The sequence below is a fragment of the Pelmatolapia mariae genome, linkage group LG15 (assembly GCF_036321145.2).
Source record: "Pelmatolapia mariae isolate MD_Pm_ZW linkage group LG15, Pm_UMD_F_2, whole genome shotgun sequence".
NCBI classification, from domain to species: Eukaryota; Metazoa; Chordata; class Actinopteri; order Cichliformes; family Cichlidae; genus Pelmatolapia; species Pelmatolapia mariae.
Window position 1 is genome coordinate 21,828,049 of NC_086240.1, and position 14,730 is coordinate 21,842,778.

Genomic DNA, 14,730 nt, shown 5'->3' on the forward strand with positions numbered 1-14,730 from the left:
TAATTTCCTCTCTACCATTTGCTACACAGCAGGCAGAGTACTGTAGGTTATATAGAGTATGTGATGGAAAATTTGCTGTCTGGAGAGCTAAACATTGAGATTAAATTTACTTTCAAACTAGCTGAAGTACGTGTAGTTTTATGTAGTTTATAACACATAAAACAGTGATATCACAATTCACCATGGCAACCCAAACGACTGAGGAATATGAACACAATGCTGATCTTTTAAATAAGGAGGAAAGAGAACAGTCATTAATAATCAGCTTGTGTCACCCTGTTGTCATCATTTACAGAATAAAAGTTTGACATAAAATATATGATACTTATGTATGATATACTTTCTGTCGTCAAGTTTTTATATTTCATTTTGAAATCTAATTAATCAGCGGTAACCTCCATCCATCCATCCGCTCTCTTCCACTTATCCCTGTCAGCGGTAACCTGACAGGGATAAAAATGTACACTAGATGACAAAACTGATGATAGAAATCTGATGAATTAGATCAGATTCGGTGTACTGGTGGACCTTAGCTATTAATAACCCAGGCAGCAACAGACTCCCTCAAGTCAGTTTTTTATTTCTACTTTCTACTTTGTAGTATTTCTCGTGTTTCCATTATTCTTGTGTATTTTTTTGTTTCCTTTTAGCTGCTCACCTGGATTGTTTGACGAACGTCCTCCCTGTTTGAAATTTGCTCTACCTCTAAGTCACAGTTACAAGTGGTGACATGTTGTTACAAAACTTTATCGTAACCCGGGAGGCACCTACTGCAAATAACCGTGTAGTTAGAGTTGATATTATAAAATGATGAGCAGACAGATAATCAGGAATGACTCAGTCAAAATACAAGCTGTCGGCTCGCTCGGGTTCTTTGCGCTAAGGATCTGCGGCCTGCCAAAGGATGTGGTCCTGTCAAATAATTCAGTCTGCTCATGTCGTATTCATTAGCGAACGAGTGGAATGACAGACAGCCTGCATTATGTCGCATATGTTTTTCTATACCACTGGCTACAGTTACAGCAGGTTGCAATTTTGTGTTTGTGTGTGTGTGTGTGTGTGGTGGTGGTGGTGGGGGGATTTATGTTGATTATTAACAATCTAGGTTGAAAATGAAAGTTTTTCCTATTCCCAATTATTAATATAGTCCTGTACTGTGAGCTATACTCATTTACCTCTCCACAAATGATGTTATGTAAGTTGTGTGTGTGGATTACTAACAAGTAACTTATCACAAACCTGTTTCTCCACTCTGTACAAAAACTCTCCTTTATTCACTGCCACAAGAGCTATAAAGAAGATGCATGCTGTGTTTTCCTAGACACTTTGTAACATGTTTTTCACAAAGGTCTAAATACTGTTTCAAGAGCTTTTCTCTGCTGATGCCAAAAATGGAAAGAAATGCTGAATACTGGCTTCGGTATTCAGTTAATTTCATATTGAATTTCAGGTGATGCCCCTCTTTGAAACGCTTCCTCTCAGGCGGTGGAAAAAGATCCGACTAACATTTTCAGTTTATTGTTGTCACAAGACTGTCAGTCTCGTGAATACAAAGAGCGCAGTTTTTCCTGTGTGTAAGCGGAAGAGCAGATGTGATTCTCTCAGAGAGGCTGAAGAACGTTTGAAATTGAAAATCTGTTAGAAAGATGATGATAGACAGAGCAGTGGGCTTTGATGTTTGGAGTTTTTTCCCTAATTTTGAAGTTTGTGCCTGCTAAAGTGTGTGACTATTCATGCATTGTTTACTGAAATGTTTCGTATTGTGTAGTACGCACAAATCAGTTTACCAATCCGGGACTGATGAAGGTTTGATTAAAGTTTGTTTTGGATATTGAGATTGGTGAGTTAGGCTCTCACAACCTGATGGTTTTCACTTTTCATAGTGCTGAAAATCTTCACATTTGTCCCTATCGGATGACAGCACTGACGGGATCATTACACCTGAAATTACTCCTCATATAAAAGCAAGTAAAGTAAGATTACAGTATTTAATCTGCAGAAAGTGATGGATATACTGTAATCAGTGTCGGGTATTGGTCAGAAACTTGCAGACAGTGATCAACTAATGCGTCTTCACCCAAAGTGTGCTCAAGGTCACAGTTGTCATTTTACTGGCAATAACCTGTGAATTGTGATGGATTGCGAACCGGATGAGCCACATCATTGATATTCTGGCTCTGTAATGGAGTAATTCAGTAATTACATCATAGTTATTAATCAAACAATAAGCTACACAAGTTCCTCGGTTGTCTGCGTGATTCGGGGGGGTAGGAAAAATTTTCCAGCATGTTTTTTATGTGGATTGCACAACAGCGGCTTTGATGACAGTTCATGAGGAAGATGAGTGTTAGAGTGATTTATGACTGCTGAGGAGCGATGATTACATCTTCTTTCTAAAACATGTAAAAGTGACAAGAAAGTAAAGAGAGTGCCGCGCTCATGCAAGAAACAACCCGCCACTGCAAGAATAACATCAAAGCTCTGCGCGGACCTGTAAAACGGTATATAATGCTCACACAGAGTTAGCACTGAGAGGTACCCAGACCCCGAGTGATGCAGCCAAGCAGCTGATTCGGCTTCATTTCTGACTTGTACTGTTGTAATACTAAAGGCAGAGATGAGCAGGCATGTTATGTCCTGCATGCTCTCAGAGAAGAATCACTGTAACCACATTGTTCTGTGCTCTTCTACCAACTTTGCCCTAAGCTTTGTGTTATTGCTTATTAATACTTAAACAGTCTACTAAAAGGATTTGTGCAAATTACATACAAGTTAATAATAGAATAATAGAATGCTAAAATCTAAGTTTGGGAACCATCAGTCACATTGAATAGACTGTAAAATCTAAACAGATGAATATAGATAAATGTATTTTCTTATGAATGTGCAAAAATTGAAATGTTGAGGTGAAGCAGAAGAATCGTTTAAATTAGAAAGGTGAGTACTGTCAAGTCAAGTGTTGTCAAGTATAGTACTTGATTATTGTACTGAGTTACTTTCCACCTCTGCCTGAGTGTACCTGGTAATGGTAGGGCTTTGAGCTTTTTTAACTTCAGTGTCACTGACAAATTCAGTGTGAAAGACAGTCATTGCTAAAACACAAACCAGCATGCAAACAAAAAGCAAGTCCTCCAGCAAGAGAAAAATGTATCACAGGGTGATACTACTGCGCACATGTTGTTACTCATATTCAAAGTAGTACACCAACTAGCACAGGCACGACATGTGACATCAGTTGAGTTTTCTGCCCAAAAAAAAAAATCTGCATTTTCTTTTGTTGTCTATAGACTAAAATACATCAAATGACGCTATAACTGTGACTAAGAAGCTGGCAAAAATCAAAGGAGGAAATGCAACCTACTGATGTGGGTGCGCGTTTATATTTATCACCTATAAATGTAATCTGGAGCACCTCTGGGCTCTCCTAATCTGAGCTGGTAGGAATGTGAATAACCCGATGAAGGTTTTGTCAGTTTTATTATGTCACAAAGCAACCAGATCCAGAACAGGCATTTAAAATAGGTTCTCAATGAAAACAAAGTATAATAAGAAGTGGCAGCTGATGACAGCCACATGTGCAGACAGTTCATGCTGCCTGATGAGTCACACAGGTGACAAAGAGCGTCTTAAGCGTTAGGTGCTATTTCAGGGAGATGCTAAAACTAGTGCTCCTCGAGTTGTTGTAGTGTGCCGCTGCTACAGAAACAATAAGACATTAATTAGATTAAGACATTGCATGCACATGTTAGAAAACATCAAGCTACATAGTAAAAAGGAACTTTTTAAGCTTTTGGTTCTTTAAAGGACAACGTTAATTGTTAGGGGGAGGGTGTCGTCTTTCAAATAAATGAGGAAATAAGGCTTGTTAGAAGCTTTGAAAGTTCGACATTGAAAAGAGCGCAAGACCAATATATTTAAATTCACAGTCCTACCAGGACACGGATGACATTTACTGCGCATAAAACTCCAAGTGGAGGGTATAAAGTAAGTAAAGTGATCAAATTTAGGGCAAAATGATTTGATGTTGAAGGAGACAGATGTGAGCATTGGCTCAAGGATATGGCTGTGGTAGCCAGTACAGTGTGTGTGTGTGTGTGTCTGTGCATATATGTGAGTTTCTAAAACTTCTAGCATCAATATTTTACTGCTACTTACTTAGAACAGCGTGTGGCCTCCCTAACAGAGCTTAAGCACATACATGCACAGTTCTTAGATGACGCTTTTACCCACTGCTTGTCTGCTGCATATTCTATGGTATATATTTTTACCCCATTACCTTCTTTTTTTTAACTCTTAAGAAGAACATGAGTTTCTTTATGGAAAGCACTGAGTTTCTTATTTCCCTCTCGTCTGAAATGAATGCTGCAAAGTTCATTAGTAAATGTGCTTTAAAGAAAACTCCTGATTCATATAGCGTCACAGTTGGATATAAGGAATGTAGAGCAGTAGTTTAGGACCCAAGAGGCAAGACCTAGAGAGCTCAAACAGAAAGTCAAGAAAATGTGAGAAACCAACAGAATCCAAAAATGTGTAGAAAAAAGGCCAAAAAATAAATGCAAAAAAGAGAAAGACCGTCTTTTGCCCCCAGAACTTTCTTAATTCTTCAGGGCATAGAATCAACAAGGTGCTGGAAACATTCCTCAGATCTTTTGGTCCATATTGACCTGACAGCATCACACACTTCCTGCAGATTTGTCAGCCGCACACGGACGATGTCTTGTCTTCCACCAGGTCCAAAAGGAGCTCTGTTAAATTTCTATTTTTGGAGGTCATTTAAATCCAGTGAATTCATTGTCACATTCAAAAATCCAGTTTGAGATGATCTAAGCTTTGTGACATGGTGTGTTATCCTACTTGAAGTGGCCATCATAAGATGGGTACACTGTGGTCATAAGGGGGTGTACGTGGTTAGCAGCAGTACTTGGGTAGGCTGTTTAAACAGTGCTCTTCTGATACTAAGGAGCCCAAAGTGTCTCAAGATAATATCCCACCCACTAATAGACCTCGAGCACCAGCCTGAACCACTGGCACAAGGCAGGGTGGATCCATGCTTTCATGTTGTTCATGCCAAAGTACAAATGACACAATTAAGACATCAAGGCTCACCAGAAGGTTTCTGTTGTCCAGTTTTGATGAGCCCATGTTAACTGTGACCTCAGTTTCCTGTTTCTAGCTGACAGCAGTGGCACCTTGTGTGGTCTTCTGCTGCTGTTGTTTGTGTTGTTCATTCTTCTGCATTCCTCAGTTGTGAAAAGTGGTTATTTGGGTTGATTTTGACATCCTATCAGATCCACTTCCTCTTCCGATCTGTGGCATCAACAAGGCATTTTCTCCCAGAGAACTGCCACTCACTGGATATTTCCTCTTTTTCTGATCACTCTGTAAACTCTTTGGGAAAATTCCCAATGCTTCTGAAATACTGTGACCAGTCCAACTGGTCAACAATCATACTTGAATCACCATTCTTCATGATTCTGATGCTCAGTTTGAACTTCAGCAGGTCACTTCGACCATGCATACATGTCTAAAGCCACTGAGTTGCTGACATTTGATTGGCTGACTAGATATTTGCATTTACGAGCAGCTGAACGGGGACACCTAATGAAGTGACCCACAAATATAAGCTAGAGTGCAGCATAGAGGTATACATGGTCATTGTTGTAAAAGGTGCAATGAAAACAGTTGCTGAAGCATAAATAAATACAAGTTGATATTGGATCAATTTCAGGGGATGATCATCGGTGGCATCCTTTTTTGTGCCTAGTATCGAAGAATACTGCACCAACAGAATAGCTTTGTATCTGATATGAAACAGTGAAATTGTCTCCTAGGATTACAAACTGGGCTTGGGACCAATTTAATGAGCCTATGGTTTGCTGTTCCAAATCACAGCCTACCACTGATTTGACTGCAGCCGTGGCATGCAGTTCCACCAGCCCAAAATAGCCTCGTGATGATGCCTAATCTCAAGAGTCCTTCATTCCAGTCACACAGCCATGTGAAAGCAAGTGATCAAGTATTCTCTTGCATCAAAGTTGCATAATGAGGATGTTTTAAATGATATTCCACTGTAGACCTGATCAGATGGGAAAGCAGCGCTAAGAGAAGACTGTTATTATTTCTGTAGTTATAGATATGCATTACATATGAAGACTTTCTCCTCCGTGGCTCTGTGGGATTTTCACGGCTGTGGGATTTCCATGGCTTCCTATTCCCTCCCACTCCGTTCTCAACTGCACAGTAATTTGCCATTGTTCAGGCCTGTTCGTGATTATGCTGTCAGCACTGTGTGCAGAATTGTTCAGATTTAAAGAGTGACGGGGAGGAGGATGAGGAGGAGGGCGACCAGCAGCATTAATTCACGTCTCGCTCACTCACAATTTTACATCTTTTCTCCAAAAATGACAGAGCAGACAGATGAGAAGAAATGAATCTTCATCACCTAATTCTTTTGTCTGATCCAAGTTTCATCACTTCTAGTTAATCATCTTTTCTTTCATCATCTTCATTCTTTCATCACTTTAAATTATAATGACAGTTGTCTGTGAGGAGGCTGCATTTTGAATTTAAAAGGATCTATTCTGCCTTTGTCTCACGCTCTAAGTGAAGCTACCTGGCATGACATTAATCCTTCTGTGTCATAATCACTGACTTTATATAAAAGATGGACAGTCACTGTGACATCACCCCTTTAGTTAGTTCTGTTCTGTTTTAACATCTTGAGTTGAGAATTTTGTCCATCTTAGTTTAAATAAGGTGGTAGCCACAGTGTAAAATAAATTCTTCTTTATTGTCCGTCACACAATGAGCATCATGTTGTATAACACACTGCTCCCCAGGCGCTAGATTGGTGGCTGCCCACTGCTTCACTGAGTGAATGGGTTAAATGGGATCAATAAAAGATACATTATTATTATTATAAAATAAGACTTGGTCATTAATTAGAGACCAAAAACATATCAATAAACTGTTTACTGAGGTATTAAATGTGGTGAAAAGTAAGTTCATTTTGCCATGCATAGTCTGGCTTCTTTTTACAGTTAAAGAAGTTGCAGGTCTTTGCTTCTTTTATGAGAGCTGGAAGCTCTGCCCATCTTTTATATACAGTCTATGGAGCCTATAGATATGTCTTTATTATTTCTTTCTCTCTTATTATTTCTTATTTCTTTGTTATTTTTTGCACCATTTGACTTTGTCTGTTTCAGCACCAAACAATCTCCAATTCACACAATATTCTCTGATTTTTAAGGTTAAATAATAGTAAAAAAAAGTTGGACTTTAATTTATGTTTTTTTTGAAGTATTCTTTGAAGTATTGAAATACTTCAATGTTTTTTCTTAATACTTACTTGAGTATAGTGAGAATTCCCAAGGATTTTTTAGTTAGAGTTAGAGTTAGAGCTAAAGTGCCCCCCCAATTCTTAGGTTTCCTGTAAATTCAGCAAACTGAGGCTGGATCACGAACACGGTCAGAATGCATCTGGTTAAATACAATTTTACCTCCTCCTGGGAATATCCTTCTGTATTGGCGGCTGTTTCTGCAGATACAGGAAGTTTTCAGCCTTTGATGGAAGGCGAGATGTCCCTTTCCTTATTTCGACCAGGCCGGCTTGTCGACCCAGTCGGCCCTGCAGTGCAGGCTCTCACCGATTGTGTGCCCCCAGAGTCCCATAAATTGTAGAAACCTGCATATGCCCCGTGATAATGAGATGCTTTCTAGCAACCACACCAGCTCCCCTTTCTAACACTGGTGCACAGCACAAATGTACCACATCTTATGCCCAGACTGTGGCCTCTTCAGCCATCTGTAAGAACTGCCAGAAAGACTGTCGTACTTACCTTACTGTGATGGCTGATGAGTCATTGTGCCATATTCAGTTTAATGTTTTTGTTTTATGGTTTGCAGCTGAATAGTTGGTGAAGTCTCCTTTTAATGGCACAAAAAGGAGAGACCATAATTTATTGGCACTGAGTGAATGTATGCTCACTTATTCCCCATTATTGTGAGTATAATTTTCTCAGTATACTCTCACTAAACGATTGTGTAACTTTTTGGTCACAAGCAGCATCCACAACAAACAAGTCTCCTCTGACAACGTACAATCAGACGATTTGACGAGGAGCACATTAGATCGCATCACTGCCTGAAAAAAATTAACTTGTGAAATTTTGATCATTTCATTTGCTAATCTTAAAATAATTTATGCTTGCCTTCATAATCAGTCTCCCAAGCTGCTCAGTGACATGTGGTTCCTCTAAGAATTTTGGGTTCAGTAACATGTGGAGTTTCTAATGTAAACAGGGTACCATTATGCCAATCCTGATGTGGATAAACAGCTTCTCTGTTTGGGGTATCAGCAAATGGAATTCCTTACTTACAGACTTCAATATCATTTTAATATTAACTGGTTCTTAAAGAAGAATCATGCATGTGACTTTTATTTTATTAGGAACAGGCCTTGCAGACTAGCTTTGGCTATAAATGCTGTGGTGCATCTCTTGGTTCATGTTGCATATTGTGGCCTATAATAATAAAAAAATAAATAAAGAGTAAACTAAATATGAAATAAATACAGTTCTTATACTGCTACAGAGTTATTCTGTGTCCTGATTTTTGCCCTCATTTTTCTCTGCAGGGGTCTGGGGCAGAAGCAGACTCCGGGCAGAAAATAGAAAGATGCAGCTCTAGTTTAGGGTTATGTTTTGAAGTCTTTTTGGTATATTTTCAGTTTTTTGCAGGATTCACAGCATCTGTCAGACTAATTTGAGCCTTTGTGCTGTGGGAAGCCAGTAGTGGAGCAATGTGTGGTGTTTTAACTGGTTATGTTGGTGTAAAATAATACACATTACAGAGGGTTTTTTTTTTTACACATACATTCTTGTGTCATTAAATATTCACTTTCTGTGCAAGGTGAGCTAACAATTGTAACATTTGTCAGAATGACAACAGAGAAACTTTCCATGCTCTAAGCAGAGAGTGGAATGTAAGAAGTCATGAAGCATTACACATGAATTACTGTGATTTTTCACTCTTTCTTCCATTCAAATACATTTTTGTAAAGTCCCATTCATTTTTATGGGACTGTGTCACACTTGTCAGAATGTTTTTGCACGCCGTTACAAACTCCATCCTCCTGTGTAATGAATAACGGTGGCAAATTTTATTTGACATTATAGCAATTTCCCTGAGCTCTAATTGTCCTTGGAAAGTAGCAATCATCGCTCAGTATAACAGAAACCATTCCCCATTCATCAGCAGACATAATAAGCTTTATAGTGGTGACAATTGCAAGAGCTCTTTCTCTTCTGACTGCCAAGGACAATGAAAATGTTTGAAGTATATTTAGAAATTTGTACAGATGAATGCAGTGAATGTAATGTCAAACAAAGGAGAGAGAGGGAGGCAAGTTCTGGATCTGCACCACGAGTGAGGAAGTGCTGCACAGATCTGAAGGTTTGGACAAATGCCATGCCATTCTCAGAGCTGACGGCCATTGTTAGTCTCTTTATTGGTTTGAAACTTTTTAGTCTGTTATGATTCCAGTGCTGTGTAACGGCACATCCAGATCCTGTTTTAAATGTATGTAGGACTCCTTCTTTAGTCACCAGTAAAATGTATCAACAAATGTTTGATGCAGTGACCTGAAATTTGGTTCAGATATGCAGATACACTTGTAGATGAATTGTAGTCACCTTATTAATGCCTCAGAGTTTTCTTTTTACAGCATTGCAGTAAATCCACAACTACAGTGTTGCTATATAAACTCCACTGTAGACACGTAGTTTCGTAGAAATGTAACTTTATGTCGTGTCATGAACTGCAGGCAAAGGGAATCCAAACGTAGATATGTGGAGACAGGTTAAATCAAACAAAAGCAAGTCTTTATTTCAGCTGATGGGAAAAGTCCAAAAAAAGTACGGATGGATGGATAGATGGATAGATAGATTAAAAAAAACACAGGTTAAGATAATCAAACGCAGTGAGGCAGGAGGGGAAGTAAAATTAAACACAAGACAGTAGAGACAAAAAACTATCAAAATAAAACAGGAAGGGAAAATGTTTAAATGGTGAAATGCAGACACATAAAAGGTGGGTTGACACAAGAGAATAAGACAGGACATACTGAGGGAACAAATTAAACTCTAAAACTAAAACTAAATTATAACAAGTACTACAGACTCCAAAATACTCAAGAAAACATAAAGATCAATTTTTTAAAAAAAAACCTATAACACCAAAGAAAAAACTCAACCTCAGTCATTCAGAACTCACAATCAGACCTGGGAACAAGAAATGTCCACATAACAAAACTTTATCTAATATGTGCTTTAGCCACACCTTTTTCTGTACTCAAAATACAAATGTATGTATTTAAAAACACAACATTGATGTTTGTTATGAAGTATTACGTTTTTTATCAGTACTGGTGTAGTGCAACACTGCTGTATGCGCTGTTTTAATAATCTGTGTATAGACTCCATGTTTTTCTCTCCCTCCCACATCAGCTTGCTGGCAAACAATGACACGTCAAGTCTGCAGCATCTCTACATCAAGGCTAACATTAATTTAGTAAACATGAACTCACAGTAATGTTCCCATTAGCATCACTTTGTCTGATGTTAAAGATTATGTCTGCTAAACCTTTGGTATAAAACTTTGGTATAATAGCACAGTTTTGGTGAAATGAAAGAGCGACTGCCTTGGCTTTTAGATTGTTTTAGATGTGGTTTGCAAGACTGACTTTCAGTTAGGAAATTCTAACAAAAACCTTTGTAAAGGTTTTCTCTAACCTCTTCCACCCTGGTACATTCACTGAAGAGGCCACTCAGGACTATTAGGACTGAAATAATTCCAGTAACTTTTTGCGCTTCAATGCAGTTTGAAACTTTTTGAGTTTTAGGTGGGAGTATGTAGAACATGTGCAGTAACATCAATGTTTCCTGGCCCATTGTAAAGCTGTTTTTTTATTAGCCTGATGTAAAATTGTAAGTATTTGCTGGTGTTTTCATTTCTTATAATGGACTGGTGGCACAGTTATGCCGATTTTGTTGTATTTCAAATTCCTCTCAAGTGTCTCCTATTCATTGAGCCCAAGGTTGTTCATGTTGGCCTTCGGTTTTGCAGCTTTTGCTATATTTTAGATTAATTGGTACTCAGTAAGTTAGTGGAAAAATGACTTGCTGTTTGATCGTGACCGTTTTTACCAAGATTTCATCTGAATTATGAATAATTTCTGCCCTGACTCGTCTCTCAGATATTGCATTACCTGTATGACTCAGAATCTTTACAGATGCAAAATACCGTGAATACTGATTACATTTAACTTCCACCTTCAACTAAATCATGCACGACTCGTGTACCGTTTCCCCTTTATGTGAATCACTTATCTGAGGGAAACAGATAAGCGTTCAAGGAATCTTCAGGCGCAAAAACTTTTCATCCAAGGTCTTGAGCTCACTTTGGCTTTCGTAAGTTTCCCTGTTGTTTTTGACAGTGTTGTGTTATTGGTCGTTCTCCACAGGAGCTGGAGCAGCAGTTTGAGAGGGAGCGTCAGTCACTGGAGGAGCAGAAGACGCTGCTCAGGCAGCAGCTGGATGAGCTGAGGGAGGAGCTGACGTCCAAACTCAATGCAGCCACTGAGGAGGTACGACACATTTTGTAAAGCTTCTGTTCAAGTGTGCAAACAATATATTGTGGTAAATACGCTGCTCAAAAAAGTTAAAGGAACACTTTGAAAACAGATCAGAAGCGTCTCAATGGAAAGAAAAAAAACTGTAAGGTTTAAATTTTATTCTTGACCTTTTAAATCAGTTTAGTGCCCGTTCTTGAGATCAGATGAAGCGATGTCCTTGAGCACATGGAGTTTCTTTAAGTATGTCCACACTTTGGTAAAAGTTTAGATTTTTTTTTAAAAAAATACACACACATATATATATATATATATATATATATATATATATATATATATATATATATATATATATATATATATATATATATATATATGTATATATATCTACTATTACAGTTGTTTTAACTTCTGGTCAGTTTTGTCACCACAGAAAGTTTAAGAAACCTACAGAAAAAGTAAGTGTGTGGAAAAATAGAGCTTGTAAACTCAAACTAAGCCCACAAGAGGAGGTAACTGGGTTCGAGATTTCTTTTTATAAAACTTTAAACCTAAAGCTTCATTTTTAATTATTTTTTAACCTGACTGCAACTGAGCAGGTCAGATCAGCTCTGCTGCAAAACAACAAGACTTTAGTACTCATGTAGTAAAGTAGCTGAACAAGAAAGAATAAAGATGAGAGTTTGCAATTGATTGCATATTAAAACACTCTGAATCAGTAAATGGTTTTCGTTTCAAGGTTTCCTCAGTATAAATCTACTGCCACTGTTTGTTGTTGTTTTTTGGGGTACTTTATGCAAACATTTTTAGCCACTACTTCAGACATTTGGGGAAATTAATATGTGATGCATTGCAAAACTATTTTGCTATGTTGGCAAAAAAAGTATATGGGCTTGGCTCATTTAAAAATCTGAAATGGAAACAGTCATTGAATGTATTTTTGATGGAAATTCCACCTCGCTGAGCCTAAAATGCTGATGTAGTTTCAAGGTTGGTGCCACACTGAGCTACAGCCTGAAGTGTAACAGAGAGGAGGGTGTGGACAGAGTCTATTCTCTCTGCCTCACTCTGTCTGTCTGTCTGTCCTCCCTGCAGGTGTCTCGGCTGCAGCAAGAAGTACAGCAGGGGGAGAATGATATTAAAACAGCTGAGGGGCAGATCTCCACACTGAAGGAGGCGCAGGACAAGCTGCTGGAGGAGCTGGATGCTACCCGGGCCCGGCTGAGAGAGACCAGCAACCTGCTGACTGCACTGCAGGTCAGGCAAACAAAGCACACGTCAGCCTGGGCGCTGAACTTTACAACAGCATACTTAACCTCAAACATCTTGATGCATGCTCAAACATCCAGGTGAGGAAATCCCAAAAGCTTGATTCTGTTTATCTGGACGTAGTGTTTTCAGTGGGAGAAACGTTTCATCACTCATCCGAGTGACTTCTTCAGCCTCAACCAACTGCAGGTTTCCCCAACCTTATAAACAACTGCTGCCTAAGCGAAAACCCTTAGTGATCCCTTATTTGTCAGGAGTATCGGAACAGTTGTGACGCGTTTTCTCTCAACACTGCATCTCTATGGCTTTCAAACCCCCAAACACGCTGCACCACTAATTGGCCCATCCTGAGGATCGGGTCCCCCAGCACAAACAGAGTAATGTAGTGTACGCTGTTAAGATTTCCATGATTTATACATCGGGGAAACCAAACAACCTCTGGCAAAGCGGATGGCACAACACAGAAGAGCTAACTCGCACCTATTTACACCTACAGGCTTTCACTCTACACTCTTTCAATGATGAGGATGTACACATCCTGGACAGGGAGGAATGCTGGTTTGAGCGGAGAGTCAAAGAGGCAATTTATGTGAAAAGGGAAAGAACATCTCTGATTTGAGGAGGGGGACTAAGGGTACATCTTTCACCATCTTAAAATGCTGTGATTGCAGCCATTCCCCAACTCTCTGTGAATGGTATTCACCGCCACTGATCAGTGGTCATTGATCAGTGGTTGTTGATCAGTAGCCGTTGATCAGTGGTCATGACAATTTGTATATTAATTTGTATGTCAATTTGTATATTATATTCATTCTGTGGTGCTAGTTTCAGTCATTATGCTAATGTACTGTGTATAAGGTTGGGGCAACCTGCAGTTAGCTGAGACTGAAGAAGTCACTTGGATGAAAACGCTACGTCCAGATGAACAGAATCAACTTCTTGGGATGAACCTCGAACCTTAACTTATCTGTGAAGGAACAGTTCAGTCTAAAATCAAATAAACATTTTTTGTTTTTTTCTGTGCTGCTATTTATCCATAAAGATTGTCCTTCTCCTAAGCATAATGTAACCAGATAGCATTTTCCTTTCTTTGTACTCATCAAAGTGCTAAAATGATATATTTGAAACACTGCAACAATGTCTCTTTTTAAAAATTAGTGGCCTGGTTTAAAAAAAGAAAATCGTAAATTTTGTTGTAGCAGTTTCTCCTTTTCTATTTTTTGCATGGCTTCTGTGTCCCTGCTGTGTTAGGATGTTAGGATTGACATTGCCAGAAGCCAACATGTTGTGCTGTCTGTTAGCAGTGTCACACTACATAGCTTTATTTTTTTGTTCTGCAAAAAATCCACCTACGAAGCTGGATTCTCTCCTTAAAAAAGGAAAAACCTGATTGAAAACTGGGCTTATTTCCATACTGTAGTAAACCATTTTGTAGTCCTTTCCAAATATATAGCGAGCATTACGATTGCCTAGTACCCCACAATGCTTTGTGAAAGGCCGTCTATAACTGATTGTCACTTTTCAGTCATCCCATACTGGCCTTCCTTGTGTTGTGGAAAAGCCTGAGAGATGAATGAGAAGAAGGCGAGCAGTTCACAAAATTAACATCTACAAAGCATAAATTATATTTTCATTTAGCCTATGACCTCACATTATCCTTTACATAGAGTATGGAGGATCCAGTGCAGGAAACATCTGTGACTCAGCTTGTTTTTGGGCATGCAGATTGACCACTGACACCATCATTGAGATTAAAGTTAATTTAGATAAATTTCATAACTTTGGTTTCACTAAGGTGCACACTGGGGCACCTGAAAATTTGTAGCTTACTT

The 14,730-nt window shown here is 38.8% G+C and overlaps 1 protein-coding gene across 2 annotated transcripts in view; it reads left to right on the plus strand.

Moving 5' to 3' along the window:
- Positions 1 to 14,730, plus strand: part of fam184ab (family with sequence similarity 184 member Ab) — a 196,148-nt gene that overhangs the window by 101,280 nt on the left and 80,138 nt on the right. For both annotated transcript variants that reach the window (XM_063494619.1, XM_063494620.1), the window contains exons 10-11: positions 11,522 to 11,644; positions 12,725 to 12,886. In XM_063494619.1, coding sequence (XP_063350689.1) covers positions 11,522 to 11,644; positions 12,725 to 12,886 — 285 coding nt within the window. The remainder of the gene's footprint in view (positions 1 to 11,521; positions 11,645 to 12,724; positions 12,887 to 14,730) is intronic.